Consider the following 21,040-nt stretch of genomic DNA (forward strand, 5'->3'; position numbering starts at 1 on the left):
CGTTTAAATTACCCAAGCTCATTTTACTCTTCCAAAAATTAAAAATATATTTATTTATATTTAATTATAACATATATAAATATTAAAATATTTTTTTATATTTTTAAACAATAAAATCGGCTGGAATTTTAAAATTATAAACACAAACCCAAGTCAAAAGTAGGTAAGACCTCTCCTCTTTTTAAAAAAGTTATTTTAAAAATTGAATAATATATATAATTTAAAGATAAATTATACTCAAGGTCATTAAATTATTAGTAATATTATGTTTTGATTACTCAATTTTAAAAAATTTATAAAATGGTGACTAAACTATTCAAAAAATTCATTTATGTCACTAAACTATTCAAAAGTTTTTATTTAAGTCACTGAGTTGTTAAGTTTTTTAAAAAATGCCTGGCTAATGAGTTTCGAGTGACAATTCGACGATTAGTACGGTAGATAACCATCAACAAGTAGAAGAACATACTTTAAATCTAAATTGATCTAATAATCAATGTTGGAGATCGAAGAAGAAAATTATTTAGATTTTGGTTCGATTATTAGTGAGAATGAAGCAGCTCATAGACTAAAGTGAAATCTTTTTAATAATTTAGTAATTATTTTATAATTTTTTAAAATTAAGTTACTAAAACGTAAATTTAGAAGTTTGAGTATAATTAAGGGAAGAAAAAAAGTAAAAAAGACCAAACCTGTAGCGGTCAATAGGGTAATAATGTCTTTTGACTAAAAGAAAAAAAAATTATTGGTGCAGCAGGACAAAACACAGAAGCTTGCTCGAGAAAAAGAAGATTTTCCCTTACAGCAATAAAAAGAGAAAAGAATTTTTAATTTCTACAAAAATAAAAATAAAAATCAAATTGGAATATTTTCTACGATTTCACCTTTTGTTTCTTTATAACCTTTTTTCATAGGTTCCGCAAGAAAAAAGAAGAAAAAAATTTCTCTCTCATTGAACTCATTTGATCGTCGTCGTCATCATCATTTGATTTAAAATCTATTTTTTGGAAAATCAGACGAATTTGCCTTGATTTATGCCCTGCAATTGAATTTTTTTTAAATCTCGTGTTGCTTGGGTTTTGATTGTTTCGATCAAAAGTAAGATACGGTTTTAAAAATTTTTCGTGCCGCATCCACCGATGCCAGATACTCGGCAAGTTCAGAACAATGTTGTTTCGAATCAATCCGCTGATAACATTGAAGGTAGCATCGATTCTTTGTGCGCTCTTTTTTACTTCAAATTAAATGAAGATCTTATGCCACTTTATAATTTTTCTCTATTATTATTTATTTAGAATTCTTTTATTGTGATCGTTTTCCATTGTGATCAATGTTTTTAAATTATTGTGAAATTGGTAAATTTCTATTCATTCAATAAAAAATAAGCAACTTTGTATAATTTAATCTGAAAGTCTGTCGTTCTTTTAATTGGAGCTTCTAAAATTGTTTTTTCTTTCTTTCTCGTTAAAATTATAGTAGAATAGGTTTGGTTAGGAAGCTCGTTGTTTTAATTGTTAAATGTGATGGCTTATTTGGTGCAATCAGATTATAAATATTTGAGATTCTGATTTTTCATTAATTTCGGGAAAAAATTCTCTCTATGTTTTCAGAAGCAATTTTGCGTTTGAAAATTAATGATAGTAATCAAGAGGTGGGTGTTTCCAAATCAGTCTCGTACCCTGATCGTCCTGGTGAACCGGATTGTTCTTATTATTTAAGGACCGGATCATGTGGTTATGGGAGTAATTGTCGTTTTAATCATCCGGCTTATGATGCTCAGGTAATCTAGTCTTTGTTCTTCTTTTGAAGTGAATGGCATTTAGTGTGATTATTTCAAGATGTAAAGCAAGTAGATTCAGATTCTCATTATATATCTATATTGCTTTACTGATGTAATGGTTGAATTTGTTGTTATTTGGTGCAGGGCAGTCAATATCGGGAAGAACTCCCTGAAAGAGTTGGACAGCCAGACTGTGGGGTATTGATACTTTCTCATTTAAGATCAGTGGTCTAAATTTGCCTTTCCCAAAGATGTTTGTGTTGCCATTTTGTGCTGGGGTGTATCTTAACTCTTGCTAAGAAAAGGAAAGGCAACTAACACTTGGTTATGACAGTAGATGTTATTTGATTAGAAACAAAATATTCCATTGAATATTAGCAGGCATGATTCTGTGTACATGTGCAAGAATGTTAACATGGTATGCGGTCAAATGGAGTTTTCTGGTTATGCTAGTCATCATCTTGCTGTTGCTTTTATTTTGATGGTGTATTGTTTTGTCAATAATTCTTTTTTACCAGTGGACGGACTAGGATCTTAATCTCACTACTGTGCTAATGTTTCCTTTTAACCCAGTGAATTGATGTAGCTCAGGATCATGGGTGATATCATTTTTCTAATGCTAAATTGTTTTGACATCAGTCATTGCTGTCTCTTTTTATTTTTTTCTTGTTCTTGTGATCAGAGACTAAGAAGACATTTGTTATGGGAAGTTTTTTTTTTAATTAAAAAATTTTCAATAACCTCCCTTGCAGTACTTTCTGAAGACAGGAACTTGCAAATATGGATCCACATGTAAATATCATCATCCAAAGGACAGGAATGGAGCTGGACCTGTTACATTTAACATTCTTGGACTCCCTATGCGTCAGGTGCTTTCTTGTTCTCTCATTTGATGTGCATGCTTGACCTTATGTTGTCTCATGCTGGCTCTGGATTTAGCAGGATGAAAAATCATGCCCTTATTTCATGAGGACCGGATCATGTAAGTTTGGAGTTGCATGCAAGTTCCATCATCCCCAGCCTGCTTCACCTGGAACTGGCTTACCTGTAAATGGACCTGTGGGATCATCAGTTTTGCCACCAACAGGTGTGCCATATGCTGGTGGATTTCCCCCAGGGTCATTACCTAGGGCACCATTTGTCTCTGGTCCACATTTACAAACCCAAAGCTACATGCCTGTTGTTGTTTCTCCTTCTCAAAACATAATTCCTGGAAATGGCTGGAGCACATACATGGTAAGTGAATGTTTCTTTTGTTGAGTAATGCTTATCTGAAGTCCTGGCTCCAATCAATAAAATCTAATCTCTGCAAGTGCGATCGTGTACTGTTTTCTTAAAATTTGAAATTTAAACATTTCACTTTTCTAAAAGCAAGCTTCATAAATTCTCTGCAAGTATAAACATCTGTTGATTCACTTGACTTACGATTCACTTTAACTTCCTATTGCTATATTGTATGTTGTGTTTTCAATCACTGGATATGAGAATAATGTGAACCTTGGCATTTTTCTTAAAATAAAGTGATATGGTCTTGATTATTTTTAAAAGTTATTTATGAACTTTCTTTTTTACCAGATGTAACTAAGACCTGAACGGTCCGTTCCAATTTCTTGTTTCTGCATTTACTTCATGTTTTCTTAGAAAAACTCATAACATGCATTTTCTTCTTATCTGCTGACAACATCTTATATCATTTTCTCATAAAGACTTAAGATGTGTGTTTTTATCCGTTGGTTGATAAACTGAAAGTTCCATGTTCATGATGATGCTGCTACATCCCATATCTATAATATTTAACAATGTCTGTGTCAATTGATTATGAACGGTTAGTTCAATGACTTGTTCTCACCGGAAGTGACTGTCATTCAGATGTTATGATAAAATTATCTGGTCTTGACTCCAATTTTATACGAATTCATTTACTATTAAGACGCATTTTCTTTTGCATAATTACAAGTTTTAGACACCTTAGATGTTCTCATCTTTGCTCAATTTTTGCTTGGGCTGCTTTCTGGGGAAAGCTGAGAGGCATATGCATGCTTTTTTTTATTTGAAATGAATACTTAAAACGAATAACTTAATTGCTCGTACAAGTGACTGTTGTCCAAAACAAACTCAATGGTGTCTTAAATGTGTTACCCTGTTTTGCAAACTTGCATATCCATTCATATTTCATATCCATGTCATTCACTGTTTTTTCGTGGTGATTGCTGCAGTAATATAGATGTAGGGCATGTTTGCTTTTCATATTTCATGTACATATATCTGACAGTTCCCTGCAACTACAATGTCATATATAACATATTTCTGCAGTTCTGATTCTTTATAGGTAGCTCTTGCCGATTGGAATATCTTTTCTTATTTTGCCTCATTTCGTTTTTCTTCATATCTAATTTAATTTTGATCAGGGAAATATGAGTCCTGCATCTTCTGCTTGTATTCTTGGATCCAATTACACTTACAACTCGATGAATCCTGCTGAGTTGGGCTCTAGTGGACAGATGCTTTTGTCATCAGCACCTGCTTCTAATTTTCCCGAAAGACCTGATCAACCAGAATGTAGGTATTATATGAACACCGGAACTTGCAAATATGGATCTGATTGCAAGTACCATCATCCGAAGGAAAGGATTGCTAACTCAGCCATGAGTAGTGTTGGCCCACTTGGGCTTCCTTCAAGACCTGTAAGTTTCATATCTATTTTTCACATGGTTTGCTATAGCTACTAAATATCCATTCAGGTGAAAAGATTGCTTTTAATATACACACACTGGCTAAATAACAACTTTATAATTTCTTGTTCTGAATGTAGGGGCAACCTGTATGTTCTAGTTACACTATGTATGGACTCTGCAAATACGGGCCAACTTGCAGATTTGATCATCCTTATACAGGATATCCTTATAATTATGCTCTAAGCTATCCTTTATCCATGTTTGATACGGCTCTCCTGACATATCAAAGAATGACACCATCACCCAATTTATACGAAGCTCCTCTACCATCAAGGGTTCCTGATTGGGCACAGAACACCGACCTCGCAAGCAAGAAACGTCAAAACTTAGTGACCAAGAATTCAGATGATTCATCTGAACAGGTTGCTTCTCCACCACATTCTTTGCAGAGTTCTTCAAAAACCTCACACGATCAAAACTGATAAAATCCGTGTTGTTTTATCATCATTTTTAACTTGTCTGTTTTGTTAAATTCGAAACCTTCCGAGAACTCTTCCATGATATGTGTACCTCCTGCACCCCCTTTCACCTGTGATCCGATAGTGTTGTAGGTATCTTTTTTTTTTTTTTTTTTTGAATATTTGATATATGCAAAATGCTGGGGGGACGGGAAGGCATTTTTCTTTTTCTTTTTTGTTGTGAATAAAATGCAGGTGAAAAGTTGATATCTTTCTCATTATTATTGCTTCTATGTTAGTAGAATGTGATATTTGTGCCGCAAACTATTCGTGGTTTACTTCAGATATGTCTGAGTTCAACTTGAAAATTTGGGTTTAATTCAGAAAATTACTCTAGTCTGATCATTGTTGAGCATTATATAATTTATATAATTTACATCATTTAGAAAATTTGTTATTTAATGAAATTTAGAAAAAACTGAGTTCAGCTTTTGGACATGCTTCATTGGGTTCGACTGGCCCTGAACGTGAAACCGTGCGGAGGAACTTCTAAAGGCGGTGGACGGGCGAAAATGGAAATAGGACTGAGGTTGTGATATTCACAAGGGCGAAGACAAGAATTTGTTATTAAAGAACTAAAATAAAGTTTTAAAAGTTTGGGGGTTAAAAAGGTAATAAATTTGCTTTGAAAGAGCTTAAATTTAAGATTTTATAATTGAAAAGGATTAGAGCTGCTGATATTATACCAATTAACTAACGGAGCCAAGGTCGCCATTTATAGCTACGTATAGAGTAGGGGCCGGGTGGATGTGGATGGTGCTAAATTTATCCTCTACTATTCGTCTCACTCCACTATGAATGAATAATTTTGAAAATTATTATCACCTTCATTAATGTTTTATGTATCTATTCTCATATCACTTTAATTTAATTTTAATATAGATTTTTCTATTACATGTTATTATATTTTAATCTTTTTAATAGTTAAATATATACACGGATAAAATAATATTTTTCATATAGTAGAGAAAGGTAAATAAACAATTACCATAATCGCTCTATACCTAATGTCCAAAAGAAAAATTCCATCTCACCCCACCTCGTACTGCTTTTCAAGAAAAAATAATTCACACCATTTAGAGGGATCAGTTCAATATCCATGAGGTGGTTCTAGTTTTGTCATTCCTAACTACGATCTTGATTATCATATGTTATTGTTGTAACTTACACATAATATAAGGACCGATAGTAAATTTTCACCATTTTAGATCAACTTCACCCAAAGTCACTAAACTATTAGTAAATTTATGTTTTGGTCACTCAACTTTAAAAAAAAATACAAAATGATCACTGAACTATTAAAAAGTTATTATTTAAGTCACTAGACTATTAAAATTGTTATTGTATGGCTTTCTTTGTTCGTAAAGCTTGCACCAATTGAAATCACTCATTTCCCTTCCCTTATTCGTTTAAATCTTTTTTATGAAACAATTTTGAAAGTCATGGATCTATGAACTAAAATCCAAACAGTTTTCTTATTCAACCTTTGACATCGATTGTCAGATTGACTTGAATTTAAAGTATATTATTTTATTTATCAATGAGTACTAATTCACCATATGGATCATTGAAGCGTCGCTTGAAGTTTGCTAAAGTAAATAAAAAATTAACAGCTCAATGGTTTAAATAAAACTTTTTGAATAATTCAACAATTATTTTGTAAACTTCTAAAGTTAAATGATCAAAATATAAATCTTTTAGTCACTTTGGATTAGACCTGATTATGGGGTAGGCCACCCGGTCAGGCCCAAAGGTCCGCCTGAAATGTAAGAGAGTTTAGGCTAAAATATAGGCCCGAAAAATGAGCTTAGACAAAAAAAAGTCAATTTAAAACACGGGTCAGGCCTCGAGTAAGGAATTTTTGGCCGGGCCGGCCGAATTTACAAAAAAATCTGTACTTTTTTTTGTTTTTGAATGTTATTTTCTTATTGTTTTCTCCCTATTTTGCTACCATACTATTATGTTACTATTATTTTATTGTTATTATTTGGATATTATATAAAACTTAATTTATTGTTAATTTTTTATTATTTTAAAGGCATTTGTTAATTTTGTTATTATTTTAGAGGCATTTGCTTGTTAAGTTGTATTTATGTTAGTGTTATTTAAGTCTACATATTTTTTAAAATTTATTATTGAAAAATACTTATTTTAATTTTTTAGTATTTTTGATGTATTATATATATTTAAAAATAATATAAAAATTAATACGGGCAGGCCAGGTCAAACTCGAGTTTTAACATTTTTATTAGGAATTAAATTTTTACAAAATTTTAAGCTTATTTTTCAGGTCGAGCCGAAATCTTATAAATGAACCTAAATTTTCAATTGAACCCAACCCAACCCGAGTAATGAGCACTTCTATTTTGGATATAGTTTATTTTATATATATATATATATATCAGTCAGGTCAAGGAATATATAATAAAAATCGAAGTACAAATTTCTCATTATGACTCAGGAAAGATCGTCTTTCCCCAATATCCAATTTGTTTAATATTAGTACATATTTCATCAAAAAAATTATTACATATATATAAACACCATAGAATAACTAAGGATCCTCTGGATCTCGATCAACCAAATTCTCGCTTGCTACAAGAACCTTCCTTCAACTAAGAAACCATTTAATCCCTCCCCCCCCTAAAGAAAAAAAAAACTCTAGGGTCTTTTTTGTTTTTAGTTTTCTCGATCTGGGTATAATCTAAAAACTATTGTGCTTGTTGTTGCTGGTGGGGTGGTGGTGGTGGTGGTGGTGGTGGTGGTGGTGGGGATGAGGAAGAGGGAAAGAGAGAATCCTTGTGGGATATGTGGTCACTATCACAAATTCGAAGAGGGGGAGGTTTGTGGGGTATGTGGGCATAGAGCTCCCGTTTCATCTGACGAAACGTCGCTTCAAGTCAGTGCTTTCCCCTCCGTGATATTGCCTGATTTTCTTTATTTGGGTAGCTACGATAATGCCTCTCGTTCTGAGCTTCTTAAGACTCAGGGTATTACTCGTGTCCTCAATGTAAGCCTGCTCTCTTTTGATGTTCTCTTCATTATTGTTTTTTTTTTTTTTTGCTTGTAATGTTGTATCAGCTTATGGATGTTGAATTTATGGATTTTGGAATGGATTTTTTGTGTTGTATGTCGAAGATTGTGTCCTTAACTATGATGGGATTTTTGCATTTTAGCTACTTGGCATGTTGGATTAATGATTGAATTAGTCTCTTGTGTAGGGAAAATTTTTGGTATTTTTCTGATCTAGATAACTTTTGTGTTAGTTTTATGGTACAGAAGTCTTATTGTTATATGTGGGATTAAGGATGTTAAGGAAAGCTTAGTTTACAACTTTGGGAATCTAGTGAATTTAGTATGGTTATTGTCCAAGTACATTGCATTTACGTTAATAGTTGAGACTCTAGTTTAGGCCTTTTACCTTTTGGCTAAACTTACAGATGTGTTGAATGAATTTCTATGGTGATATTGCATGTTTGGTATGTGTGAATGAGGCTAAGGCTAGTATCATTGATCATAAGTTAGAGAGATGGAGAAGAAGTTTAAAATCAAATGTATGATTTTGGCATGAGGCGATACCAAAAGAGGATGTATGGCTGCAATGTAGTAATGCTAGAACTAGAAGTAATAGTAAGCTTTGTCATAGTTAAATATTTCTACGAGTGATTGCTTTTTTTCTTAGTCTTGTGTGTCGAACGGAGAATCTAATAGTGCAATTAGTCATAAAATTGAAGTTGTAAGATTTGCATAATGTTCTGATACGGGGTTGCGCGCGGACCAAGATCGAGTTGTCAAGTCACGGGAAACTCCTACGAAAATCCTAAACAATCAGATCCGAAAAGAAACAGAAAAATTAAAAGATTAGAACTTTGAATTTCCAGATCTGAAATAAAATCCCCAAATCAGCAAAGAATCAAATTGAGAATAGAAATAAGTGTTAGGGTTCTTGAAACCCTCAAGGAGATTGTGATTCTGCCCAATTGAACACCAAGATAGTTTTTCCCAAATTTCGACAATCTAATTTCACCCAAAAAGAGTATGGAAAAACTCTAGAAATTGAGGATTTTTGGGCTGATTCCTTAAGATAGAAAAAGGCTGAAAACACAATAAGAACAGAAAATAGATTAGATAATGATTCAGCACAAGTAGAAATAAAGAAATAAAACGAAACAGCAAGAAATAAAGAAAGTCCTAAAGATCCTTGAAATCCCGAAAGATTTCACAAATCCCTTCAAACGGCTCTAATCTCCCCTCCAAAGAATATCAATGGCAAGAAGAAGGTTAAAGATGGCTCCCACAATCAAAAGATTGTTAAAACAACTTCACTCAAGAAAGAAATCTTGGAGAAAACTCAAAGAAAATTCTGCTCTCAAAAAATCTGAAATTTTAATAATAATGATAAGTGTTTTACAAGGTGGACAGCCATGCCTTTAAATAGGCCTTATAACTAGTCCTAATCTAATTAGAAAACTAAAATAAAAAAAAACTCCTAATTATTTTAATATGGAAATTTGGTCAAAGGTCATTTTATCTGGGACTCTTGGACTGAATATTGACATAAAAATTTAAACTAAGTAAATAAATAAATAAATAAATAAAAATAAAAATAAAACTTTACAACTTGGGCCACTTTGACAATTTGGCCTGATTTTCAACTAAGTATGGATGGATTTCTTGATTGGGCTGGGAATTTGCTTATTGGGCCTCGCCTTCAAGAATTTGGGCTTTTGTGACTCGTATCATGTTCACTTGAGAATTTGAAAATAGGATAAGCAGAGGTAAAAGCACTATGGAGGCCCTTTTACTAAGAGTCGGATTGCATTTTGCCCCTTCTACTCAAAAAATGGGTAACTTAGTCTCTGTAAATTAGATCAAAGATCTAATTAATCATTCTTTTAAAATTTTTATCCATTTCTACTGTTAAAAAGTAGTCTATGTACATTAGAACGAGGTACATGTGGCATACCATGTGTAACTATCTGATTATTTCATCAACCACGTCAGGTTTTAACTATAGAAATGGCTTGCTCTTTGATCTAGCGTATATGGACTAATTTTCCCATATTTTTTAGTAAAGAGGGCAAAATGCAATCAGAATCTTAGTACAAGGGCCTCCTTGGTACTTTATCGATAAGCAGATAGGTGTAGAGTAGCAATCAGTTTGAAGATAAGGAGTGAATGATAGATGCATTGAAGTTCCTTTTTTCTTATTTATTTTTGAAAAAGGTTTCATTTACTATAGTAATGGATCCCTTTTGATAGTAATTTAAAATTCTAGTGAGCCTTTCAGATGTTTAGAATTAACCAGAAAGTGCATAAACATAGCAGCAAATAAATAGCTTGTTTGTTAGATTTACATGATATTGAAGTTTATGTATTCCACTCGCGTTGTCTAAGGGCTATAAACTGGACTTTACTCGACTCGGTCAAAGATGAAAGATCTTCTTGCATCAAAGAATGGAAAGGTGTTAAAGTTTTGGACATAATTTAACTGAAACTATAATAGGAACGAGGAGAAAATGGGATTGGGGATTTTTATAGCTGCAGTCTTAGGGTTTTGATGTTTTGAATCATAAGTTTTGGGGTAAACTACACCATTAATCACAAAACTGTGTGTAAGTTTTTGTTTTGGTCATTTAACTAAAAGAAGTTACAATTTGATCACTAACATTTTCGAGATTGTTTTTTCCAGTCACCCGATTGATAAGTGGCATTTTTTTAGTTGGTATAATAACAATTTTAGCCTTCAGTGTTTTTTAGTTAAGTTAAAAAAACTGAGGATGAAAATTGTTATTATGCCAACTAAATAAGTGCCACTTAACAGTTGGGTGACCGAAAAAATTTTTTCGGAAACATTAGTGACCAACTTTTAACTTTTTTTAGTTAAGTGACCAAAACAAAAACTTACCCGTAGTTTAGTGACTAATGGTGTAGTTTACCTTAAGTTCATACTAAGAAAACAAGCATTCATTATCATCTCATTGCTTGGTGATGGGATTGAAAGGAACATGCAGGATGGTGTCGAGATCCATTCTTTTATATTTTCTATTCTGCAGTTTGCTCTCTTCTTTGGATACTGTGACTGCTACAATGCGTAATTGCATAATATCACTGTCAAGTATCAAAATTATATCTTACTTATATGGCATGTTCTTATGTTATTTGTATTATCTCTTTGCAGACTGTACCTGCTTGTCAAAATCTCTACAAGAATTCATTTACCTATCACTGCCTACAAGATGACAAAATTTTGCAATTTGATGATGCGGTACAATTTTTAGGTCCGTTAATCCTCGTATTGCATTTTGAATTTTTAGTTCGTAGTCATGCTTATGACTTTGATATCCCCTCTTTCATGCATGTCTTTGGTATTTCATCTTTCACATTGAGTTTTTTTGCTTATGCAAATTTTTAGATGTACACAATAATACTCACTTTTTTTAGGTCTTGAGAAGCATTTATATTTTATTGAGTATATTTTCTCTCATTCTTATTTATTTGAGGTAAAAGTTCCACGAAAGTCTCTACTTTAGGAGTCAAATTGCATTTTGACCATTTTACTCAAAAAAAAGGGGTAAATTAGTCCCTGTATATTAGATTAAAGAGTAAATTGGTCATTTCTGTTAAAAGTTTCATCCATTTCTACTATTAAAAATTGGCGTAGTTGATGGAATAACTAGACAATTACACATGGCATGCCACACGCACCTCATGCTGACATATAGTGACCAGTTTTTAATAGTAGGATCAGTTTGCTCTTACAGGGACTAATTTGCTCATTTTTTAAGGGGCTAAATGCAATCTGACTCAAGTACAAGAGTCTCCATGATGCTTTTACCTTTACTTGATGAGTTGTTACTTTAATTTCTTCTTTCACATGGCCAATAGTGTGTATTCTTCTCTCAATTATATGTGCTTCCCTTAGGCTTCAAAAACCATTTTTTTTAAGCCCCAATTTCTTCTTTCAACTTGTTAATCTTCTTGTTGTTTGCTTTACTTGAACCACCATGCCCTTCGTTACCCTAGTGAAAAAAATGGCTTTTCTGGAGCTTTCACGCTGATCTTATTCCCACAATAATTAATTTATGTTTGTCAGTTGCATTGCAGTAGCTCAGACACTTCTAGTTGACATGTTGCATAGTTTTATAATCTCTTTGGCATTTTTCTGACCTCTGGTCCATTTTTGCAGAGCAATGTGAGAGAGATAAGGCTCGAGTCCTCGTGCACTGCATGTCAGGAAAAAATAAGTTGAGTTTACTGCTTCTTCTTATCTAAAACATTCACACTAAAACAAACATGAGCGTATTGAAGTCACTTGCTAAACTGCTATATGAGTGTTTATATACATATATATATTCTTTTTATTTGAGGAAAGGGGTATTCCAACTCTTCAAGAAAGGAATGAGCCAAATGCTCGTGTGCTTGTGTGTAATGCCGATTTAAACAAAACGATATTCTTTCTGGCAGGTCACCGGCTATTGTAATAGCTTACTTGATGAAGTCTAAAGGATGGAGGCTTCAACCAAGCTATCAGTGGGTTAAAGAACGGAGATCATCTGTTGAGTTAAGTCAAGGTATTTTCTAGCCTCGACTTTGATTAACCTTATATCATGAAAGCCATTAGTTAAATTGACTGTCAGTTGCTTAATTGAAAAACGTCCCTGAAACTATCACTAATAAGTACTTTGATTTTAGGTATGCTTTATTCCCATACGATGTTGTTGCTATTACTCATCTCTTGTATATATACTTGGCCTTTTTTTTTTTTTTTTTGGCTTTGGAAACGTTTTATTACCTTCTGACAATTGTGGTGTTGGTTACGATTTTGTAGATGCGTACCAGCAATTGCAGGAATATGAGCAAAAGCTTTTTGGATCGTGTGATAATAGCAATCTTGCAGGAGCCCCATCCTTCAACTTTGGCTTCTCGAACCCAAGTGATCCACTTCCACTTCCTGTTCCCATTCCCGCTTTCAACAACCTTGGTGCTACTTCCATTTTCGCCCGTCCACCGCCTTTTGAAGTTCCTCCGCACGGGTTTACGTTCGGTTCTGACCGAACCCAGAGAAGCATGTCTGAAAACCTATCAAATCCTAGTGGAAGTGATATTCCAATGGATAGTTCTTAAATTCCTCGAGTTTCTTTTGCAACTTCAACCCTTTTAACCACAAAATCGGATTAGGACGACACCTTGGCTGTATATTAATGCTAAACTTTTCTGGTTCACTAGATTTTCTAATGAGTGCCTTAAACGTTAATGAACGAAGCACCATTTCGGGTTTCAAATACAAAGATAATTTTCAGTAGAATCAATTTCATTTCTTTCTTCTTTTTTTCTTTGTTATTTTCGGAATAAATACAGTTAGTTAATTCGAATAAATTTTGGGTATGGATATTTATTTTATCATCTGTAATGAATTTAGGATAGTTTTAACTTTGAATGCTAATCTTTGGCTGCATGATATTTGAACCAGTTTTAGCTGATACATTTTGTGGGAGTGTCTTAACAACTGCCCTAAGGCGATGCCAGCTACCGGCCACCACCCGATCATCCCTTGTCAGGATGAGGTCGCAAGGTGTCGCTTGTGGACTGTGGTGACTCTTGTAGGTGTTTGTTTTTCGGGTTTTTGCTCGAGTTCATCTCCTTGCCTTGGGTTACCGATTGGGTTGTTTTCGTTGAAGTCTTCAGTTCCCATCGCTGGTCAGGTGCTCCTGTGATATTGGTTTGCCATTAAATGAGAAGAGATGGAGGTCTGGTGTTAACACGGCAGTTGTTTCTTCTGGTGGCTAAATCTATCATTGTTGGTTTTATTTCGGCCAGCTTCAACTTCCATCAAATCTCTAGGTGGATGCCGGTGCTTGCTTTTAGGTTCAAAATGATGTTACTCTGTTTTGATTTTCTTTTTCTAGTTTAGCTGTATTCTATTATTGGGGCTTCATTTTCTCAGTAATTTTATCTCTTTCGCTTAACAAAATTCCTTTATTTAAAACAAATAAGTCTAATTGTAATTCCTGTAACATTGAATATTTGATTTCATTACTTTAATATATAAATTATAAATTTACGGAACTCAATTTTTTTCTAAATTATATAATGCTCAACAATGACGAGAGTTGAGGCTAGAAAAGTTTTCTGAATTGAACCCAAATTTCGAGCTGACTCAGACATCCAAGTCAAACCTGAAGTTAAACTGAACTCCCGAATAACTTGTGCACTAATATCGCATTTAAAAACTTTATAGTGACGCCACTAACATAGAAGCAATAATGTTGAGAAAGATATCAACTTTTCACCTGCATTTTATTCACAACCCACACACAAAAAAAAAGCCTTCCCGTCCCCCCAGCATTTTGCATATATCAAATATTCAGGAAAAAAAATACCTACAACACTGTCGGACCACAGGTGAAAGGGGGTGCAGGAAGTACACATATAATGAAGTGTGTCCTCACAAGGTTTCAGATTTAACAAAACAGATGTTAAAAATGATGATACAACGACACAGATTAAACTAGTTTTGATCGTGTGAGGTTTTTGAAGAACTCTGCAAAGAATGTGGCGGAGAAACAACCTGTTCGGACGAATCATCTGAACTCTTGGTCTCCAAGTTTTGATGTTTCTTGCTCGCAGGGTCGGTGTTCCGTGCCCAATCAGGAACCCTTGATGGTAGAGGAGCTTCTGATAAATTGGGTGGTGGTGTCATTCTTTGATATGTTAGGAGAGACGTATCAAACATGGATAAAGGATAGCTTAGAGCATAATTATAAGGATATCCCTTATAAGGATGATCGAATCTGCAAGTTGGCCCGTGTTTGCAGAGTCCATACATAGTGTAACTAGAACATACAGGTTGTCCCTACATTCAGAACAAGAAATTATGAAGTAATTGTTTAGCAAGTCTGTGTATATTAAAAGCAAACTTCTTCACCTGAATGGATATTTAGCACCTATACCTAACCATATGAAAAATAGACATGAAACTTACAGGTCTTGAAGGAAGCCCGAGTGGGCCAACACTACTCATGGCTGAGATAGAAATCCTTTCCTTCGGATGATGGTACTTGCAATCAGATCCATATTTGCAAGTACCGGTGTTCATATAATACCTACATTCAGGTTGATCAGGTCTTTCAGGAAAATTAGAAGCAGGTGCCGATGACAGAAGCATCTGTCCACTAGAGCCCGACTCAGCAGGATTCATCGAGTTGTAAGCGTAATTGGATCCAAGAATACCAGCAGAAGATGCAGGACCCTGGTAGAAATTAAATTAGAAATGAAGAAAAATGAAATGAGGCAAAATAAGAAAAGACATTCAATCGGCAAGAGCTACCTATAAAGAATCAGAACTGCCGAAATATGCTATTTATGACATTGTAGTTGCAGGGAACTGTCAGATATATGTACATGAAATATGAAAAGCAACCATGCCCTACATCTATATAACTTCAGCAATCACCACAAAGAATGGTGAATGACACATTTAAGACACAATTAAGTTTGTTTTGGACAACAGTCACTTGTATGAGCAATGAACGTATTCATTTCAAATATCAAAAAAGCATGCATATGCCTCTCAGCTTCCCCCAGCAAGCAGCCCAGACAACAATTGAGCAAAGATGAGAACATCTAAGGTGTCTAAAACTTGTAATTATGCAAAAGAAAATGCGTCTAATAGTAAGTGACTTCGTATAAAAATGGAGTCAAGACCAGATAAATTTATCATAACATTTAAATGAAAGTAACTTCCAGTGGGAACAAGTCATTGAACTAACCATTCATAATAAATTGACAAAGCCATTGCCAAATGTTACAGATATGGGATGTAGCAACATCATGAACATAAAACTTTCAGTTTATCAACCAATGGATAATAACACACATCTTAAGTCTTTATGAGAAAATGATATAAAATGTTGTCAGCAGATAAGAAGAAAATGCATGTTATGAGTTTTTCTAAGAAAACATGAAGTAAATGCAGAAAAGAGACATTAGGACTGACCCTTCAGGTTTAGTTACATCTGGTAAAAGAAAGTTCATAAATAAAATTTTAAAATCATCAAGACCATCTCACTTTATTTTAAGAAAAATGTCAAGGTTCACATCATTCTTCTATCAGTGATAAAAAACATAACAATTTAGCAATAGGAAGTTAAAGAGAATCATAATCAAGGGAATCAACAGAATGTTTATACTTGCAGAGAAATTTATGGCGCTTGCTTTTAGAGAAGTGATGTTTAAATTTCAAAATTTAAGAGCACTGTACAAGATAGCGCTGTGCAGAGATTAGATTTTATTGAGGAGCCAGAACTTCAGATAAGCATTACTCAACAAAAGAAACGTTCAATTACCATGTATGTGCTCCAGCCATTTCCTGGAATTATGTTTTGAGAAGGAGAAACAACAACAGGCATGTAGCTTTGGGTTTGTAAATGCGGGCCAGAGACAAACGGTGCCCTAGGTAATGACCATGCGGGTAACCCACCAGCATATGGCACACCTGTTGGTGGGAAAACTGATGATCCCACAGGTCCATTTACAGGTAAGCCAGTCCCAGCTGAAGCAGGCTGGGGATGATGGAACTTGCATGCAACTCCAAACTTACATGATCCGGTCCTCATGAAATAAGGGCATGATTTTTCATCCTGCTAAATTCAGGGGCCAGAATGAGACAACATAAGGTCAAGCAAGCACATCAAATAAGAGCACAAGAAAGCACCTGACGCATAGGGAGACCAAGAGTGTTAAATGTAACAGGTCCAGCTCCATTCCTGTCCTTTGGATGATGATATTTGCATGTGGATCCATATTTGCATGTTCCTGTCTTTAAGAAGTACTGCAAGGAAGGTTAATGAAATTTTCTAAATTAAAAAAAGCTTTCAATAACAAATGCTTTCTTAATCTCTGATCACACGAACAAGAACAAGAACGAAAACAAAAAAAAAAATGAGACAGCACTATATCAACCATGATCCTGAGCTACATCAGTTTTCTTTAGAAAAAAAAAGTCATGCATCAATTCACTCGGTTAAAAGGGACCATTAGCACACTGGTGACATTAAGATCATAGTCCGTCCACTGGTAAAACAGTACTATTGACAAAACAATACACCATCAAAATAAAGGCAACAGCAAAACGATGACTAGCATAACCAGAAAACTCCATTTTACTGTGTACCATGTTAACATTCTTGCACATGTACACAGAATCATGCCTGCTAATATTCAAGGGAATATTTTGTTTCTAGTCAAACAACATCTACTCTCATGACCAAGTGTTAGTTGCGTTTCCTATTATTAGCAAGAGGTAAGATATACCCCAGCACAAAATGGCAACACAAACATCTTCGGGAAAGGCAAATTTAGACCACTAATCTTAAATGAGAAAGTATCAATACCCCACAGTCTGGCTGTCCAACTCTTTCAGGGAGTTCTTCTCGATATTGGCCGCCCTGCACCAAATAACAACACATATTCAGCCATTCAGTAAAGCAATATATATACGTAATAAGAATCTGAATCTACTTGCTTTACATCTTGAAATAATCAGTCACTAAATGCCATTCACTTCAAAAGAAGAACAAAGACTAGATTACCCGAGCATCATAAGCCGGATGGTTAAAACGACAGTTACTTCCATAACCACATGATCCGGTCCTTAAATAATAAGAACAATCCGGTTCACCAGGACGATCAGGATACGAGACTGATTTAGAAACACCCACCTCTTGATTATTATCATTAATTTTCAAACGCAAAATTGCTTCTGAAAACATAGAGAAAAAAATCCCGAAATTAATGAAAAATCAGAATCTCAAATATTTATAATCTGATTGCAACAAATAAGGCATCACATTTAGCAATTGAAACAACGTGCTTCCTAACCAATCCTATTACTACTATAATTTAAAAAGAACGAAAATAAAAAATAAAAAATAAAATTAGAAGCTCTAATCAAAAGAACGACAGACTTTCAAATTAAAATATACAAAGTTGCTAATTTTTTATTGAGTGAAGAGAAAATTTATCAATTTCACAATAATTTAAAAACATTGATCACAATGGAAAACGATCACAACAAAATAATTCTAAATAAACAACAACAACAACAACAATAATAGAGAAAAAGCATAAAGTGGCATCAGATCTTTGTAAAATTTGAAGTAACAAAGAGAGCACAAAGAATCGACGCTACCTTCAATGCTATCAGCGGATTGATTCGAAACAACATTGTTCTGAATTTGCCGATTATCTGGCATCGGTGGATGCAGCACGGAAAGTTCGTAAAACCGTATCTTACTTTTGATTGAAACAATCAAAAAACAAACAACAAGAGAGAAAAAAAAAAGAGTCAATTGCAGGGCCTAAATCTAGGCAAATTCGTATGGTCTTAAAAAAAGGGATTTTAACTCATAATAACGACGACGACGATCAAAAGAGTGCAATGAGAGAGAAATTACTTCTCTTTTTTTATTTTATTTCCTCTTCTTTTTTGTGGAAACTATGAAAGAGATTATAAAGAAACAAAAAGTGAAATCGTAGAAAATATTCCAATTTGATTTTTATTTTTATTTTATTTTTATTTTTATTTTTGTTTTTGTTTTTGTTTTTGTAGAAATTAAAAATTCTTCTCTTTTTATTGATGTAAGGGAAAATCTAAGGATTTTTTTTCTCGAGTAAGTTTCTGTGTTTTGTCCTAGCGTACCAATAATAATAATTGGTTAAAATATGCTATTAATCTTTTTATTTATCTAGAATTTAAGATTTAGTCTTTATATTTTAAAAGTTAAAAGTTAAATATTATTTTTTTAATTTAAAAATTTTCGTCCAATTATCAATTTTGTTGATAGTTTTTAAAAAAGTTGTTTTGTTGATAGTTTTCAAAAAAGTTAACTTGATATCTCTATTTTCTTTTAATCATATCACATAATATGAAGATAACTTAATTCATGCGATAAGTTGATAAATTTTGATGAGAAATTCAAATAATGTTAATTATTTGATTGGGATTTTTTATAAGCAGAAAAGTAAAAGGACTTACTTTTTAAGTTTTAAAGCACAGAAACTAAATCTCTAATTTTGTCAAAATATAAGGACTAACAGCATATTTTATCCATAATTATTTTCTTTTAGTCAAAAGACATTATTACCCACAAGTTCAACTTCTCTCGTTCCGTTATTGACCGCAACAGGTTTGGTCTTTAACCTTTTCTTTCTTTCTTTTTTAAAATGAAGTGCAAAATAATATTTAATCATTTATGTTTGTAGGGCCCAAAATTTGCCCAGCCCAAACCTCTAAAAACCAAAACCCAACAAAAACAGACTCAAACCTAAATACCTATTTGCAAACACGGCCCAAATGGCCCAAAACACAGACAGACTTCAACAAAAACCCAAGGAGCTGCCGTTTGCAACCGAAGCAGTCCCCAGGCACCGCACATCGCGCTAATCTCCGCACCGTGCGTCACTCCACCTCCACGTAGGAGACGTACACGCCTATGAACCTGCAAACAAGTGAAATAGGTTGTAAAATCGGCTATAAAAGCCTTAGAAATGTATTGTAAAAGGGGAATTTTTTTTTAGGGAATCAAATACCAAAAATACACATTCATATTCGAAGCAAGAATACACACAAAAAAATTAAAAGCCATCGAACAGAAAATCAATTTTGTTTGAAGGTGGTTTCATAGATTTTTAGTTTTGATTTTTTTCTTTTTTATTTATTGCTTAGAGTAGAATACTATTGGGTTATAAAAAGGGAGAATTTTGCTTACTCTTTCGCTTGACGGACGGAGGTGCTGCATGCGCCGATGAAATCCATGGATTGACGGAGGGGGAGGGGAGAAGTTAAAGAATTTTAAAAGAAAGATTTGAAACCCATTTTTTTCAGAAAGAAAGTCCGCCAAATGAAGTTTTAGTTTTTTCCTTTTTTACTTATAGCAGAGATGGTGCCGTTTGGGTGGGATGGAATCCATGCTTTTGGGCTTTGTAAGGGAAACTTATGCTACTGGTCCTTCCCCTTTGCACTAGTGTTCAATCGAACCGTGTTTCAATATTTCTTAAATTTACTAAATTTTCCCCCAAAACTCCTACACTGTTTTAATTTAGCCCATGCTTTCGTACTGCATTTTTGGGATTTAGAACATTTGCGCTTTTTGTCCTCCTTTTGTTATGTGTGCATTCAATTTGGTCCAATTCCCTTTTACTTATTTCCAAGTTCACCCTAAACTCCCATTTGAAGTTCAATTTAGTCTTTTCCATTATTTTTTGTTTTTAGATTAATTCACTTTAATGTTATTTTTATCATTATTTATTACCTTCTATTTTTATTATTGATATTATTTCATGATTATTATTTATTTCTATTACATTTTTTTTCATATATTTTCTCTATTACATTTTTTTTCATATATTTTCTTACTCTTTTCATTAATATTATTATTGTTATTATCCTTACTGTTATACATTATTATTATTATCGTTACTATTTCTATTATTGTATTCTTACACTGTTATTTATATGCGGTATTAGTACTATTTTATTATTATTAGTTTACCATTATTTTTTAGATACCATAGTGGTTCATTCATTATTATTGTTACTTTTCCTCCCCCTTCTTTTGATATTCTTATTGTTCAAACAACTCTCATAAAATATGATTTTGAAATTATGTAAGTTATTTAATGAGATCACCTTTATATATTGTTACATTCGTAAAATTGACATTAGCTTTATTTATGTGTATTATAAACCTCATGCTATATCATATTTGGATTTTCTCAAAGATTTACTTATGTGCTATCTATTGCTTTAAAAATATCTTACTTTAGCATAATTAAAAAGCACTCTCATCAATCATTATTTTCTACATTTTATTTTTATCTTCATTTATTTTACAACCACTTGCGTTTTTAAAAAAAGAAAAAGAAAACCCTCAATATAAGAAAATATTTTGTGTTTGGGAGCTTGAGAGATCGTGCCCAATCGTGCTAGATTTCGATTTTTCTTCGTTCAACTGAAATATGGAATATCCTTTGGAATTTTCGCCCATGTTTTTAAAATTAAAATA

At 33.3% G+C, this 21,040-nt stretch overlaps 3 protein-coding genes across 5 annotated transcripts; 2 read left to right on the forward strand and 1 right to left on the reverse strand.

Annotated features, from left to right (window-relative positions):
- Positions 1 to 775: 775 nt before the first annotated feature.
- LOC107954044 (zinc finger CCCH domain-containing protein 3) lies at positions 776 to 5,194 on the forward strand. Of its 2 annotated transcripts, XM_016889505.2 has the most exons (7): positions 776 to 1,203; positions 1,611 to 1,780; positions 1,925 to 1,978; positions 2,533 to 2,649; positions 2,723 to 3,016; positions 4,189 to 4,464; positions 4,593 to 5,194. In XM_016889505.2, exons 1-7 carry the CDS (start codon positions 1,140 to 1,142, stop codon positions 4,935 to 4,937), a joined length of 1,320 nt encoding a protein of 439 aa, XP_016744994.2. In that variant the 5' UTR covers positions 776 to 1,139; the 3' UTR covers positions 4,938 to 5,194. The 2 variants fall into 2 exon arrangements, with proteins under 2 accessions (XP_016744994.2, XP_040973543.1); XM_041117609.1 differs by lacking the exon at positions 776 to 1,203 and having other exon boundaries at positions 1,930 to 1,978.
- A 2,191-nt stretch (positions 5,195 to 7,385) lies between these two features.
- LOC121232141 (protein-tyrosine-phosphatase IBR5) lies at positions 7,386 to 13,278 on the forward strand. Of its 2 annotated transcripts, none has more exons than XM_041117611.1 (5): positions 7,386 to 7,983; positions 11,155 to 11,254; positions 12,163 to 12,220; positions 12,441 to 12,547; positions 12,805 to 13,278. In XM_041117611.1, the coding sequence occupies exons 1-5, from the start codon at positions 7,747 to 7,749 to the stop codon at positions 13,098 to 13,100; spliced, it is 798 nt and encodes a 265-aa protein (XP_040973545.1). In that variant the 5' UTR covers positions 7,386 to 7,746; the 3' UTR covers positions 13,101 to 13,278. The 2 variants fall into 2 exon arrangements, with proteins under 2 accessions (XP_040973545.1, XP_040973546.1); XM_041117612.1 differs by having other exon boundaries at positions 7,420 to 7,983; positions 11,155 to 11,241; positions 12,163 to 12,221.
- A 964-nt stretch (positions 13,279 to 14,242) lies between these two features.
- Positions 14,243 to 18,505, reverse strand: LOC121232140 (zinc finger CCCH domain-containing protein 3). The gene is made up of 7 exons (XM_041117610.1): positions 18,166 to 18,505; positions 17,567 to 17,736; positions 17,369 to 17,422; positions 16,690 to 16,806; positions 16,322 to 16,615; positions 14,959 to 15,225; positions 14,243 to 14,829 (listed from the first exon to the last, which is right to left on the reverse strand). The coding sequence occupies exons 1-7, from the start codon at positions 18,227 to 18,229 to the stop codon at positions 14,485 to 14,487; spliced, it is 1,311 nt and encodes a 436-aa protein (XP_040973544.1). The 5' UTR covers positions 18,230 to 18,505; the 3' UTR covers positions 14,243 to 14,484.
- Between the last annotated feature and the right edge of the window lie 2,535 nt (positions 18,506 to 21,040).

Source organism: Gossypium hirsutum, chromosome A07 (assembly GCF_007990345.1).
Source record: "Gossypium hirsutum isolate 1008001.06 chromosome A07, Gossypium_hirsutum_v2.1, whole genome shotgun sequence".
In the NCBI taxonomy this organism is placed as follows: domain Eukaryota; kingdom Viridiplantae; phylum Streptophyta; class Magnoliopsida; order Malvales; family Malvaceae; genus Gossypium; species Gossypium hirsutum.

Coding starts and splice junctions, on each gene's coding strand:
- LOC107954044 (XM_016889505.2), top strand. CDS start 1,140: ATGCCAGATACTCGGCAAGTTCAGAACAATGTTGTTTCGAATCAATCC. Junction 2,650..2,722: donor TTGGACTCCCTATGCGTCAG/GTGCTTTCTTGT, acceptor TGGATTTAGCAG/GATGAAAAATCATGCCCTTA. Junction 3,017..4,188: donor ATGGCTGGAGCACATACATG/GTAAGTGAATGT, acceptor AATTTTGATCAG/GGAAATATGAGTCCTGCATC.
- LOC121232141 (XM_041117611.1), top strand. CDS start 7,747: ATGAGGAAGAGGGAAAGAGAGAATCCTTGTGGGATATGTGGTCACTAT. Junction 12,221..12,440: donor TGCATGTCAGGAAAAAATAA/GTTGAGTTTACT, acceptor TCTTTCTGGCAG/GTCACCGGCTATTGTAATAG. Junction 12,548..12,804: donor ATCTGTTGAGTTAAGTCAAG/GTATTTTCTAGC, acceptor ACGATTTTGTAG/ATGCGTACCAGCAATTGCAG.
- LOC121232140 (XM_041117610.1), bottom strand. CDS start 18,229: ATGCCAGATAATCGGCAAATTCAGAACAATGTTGTTTCGAATCAATCC. Junction 17,737..18,165: donor ATCCGCTGATAGCATTGAAG/GTAGCGTCGATT, acceptor CTATGTTTTCAG/AAGCAATTTTGCGTTTGAAA. Junction 17,423..17,566: donor ATCCGGCTTATGATGCTCGG/GTAATCTAGTCT, acceptor TATTTGGTGCAG/GGCGGCCAATATCGAGAAGA.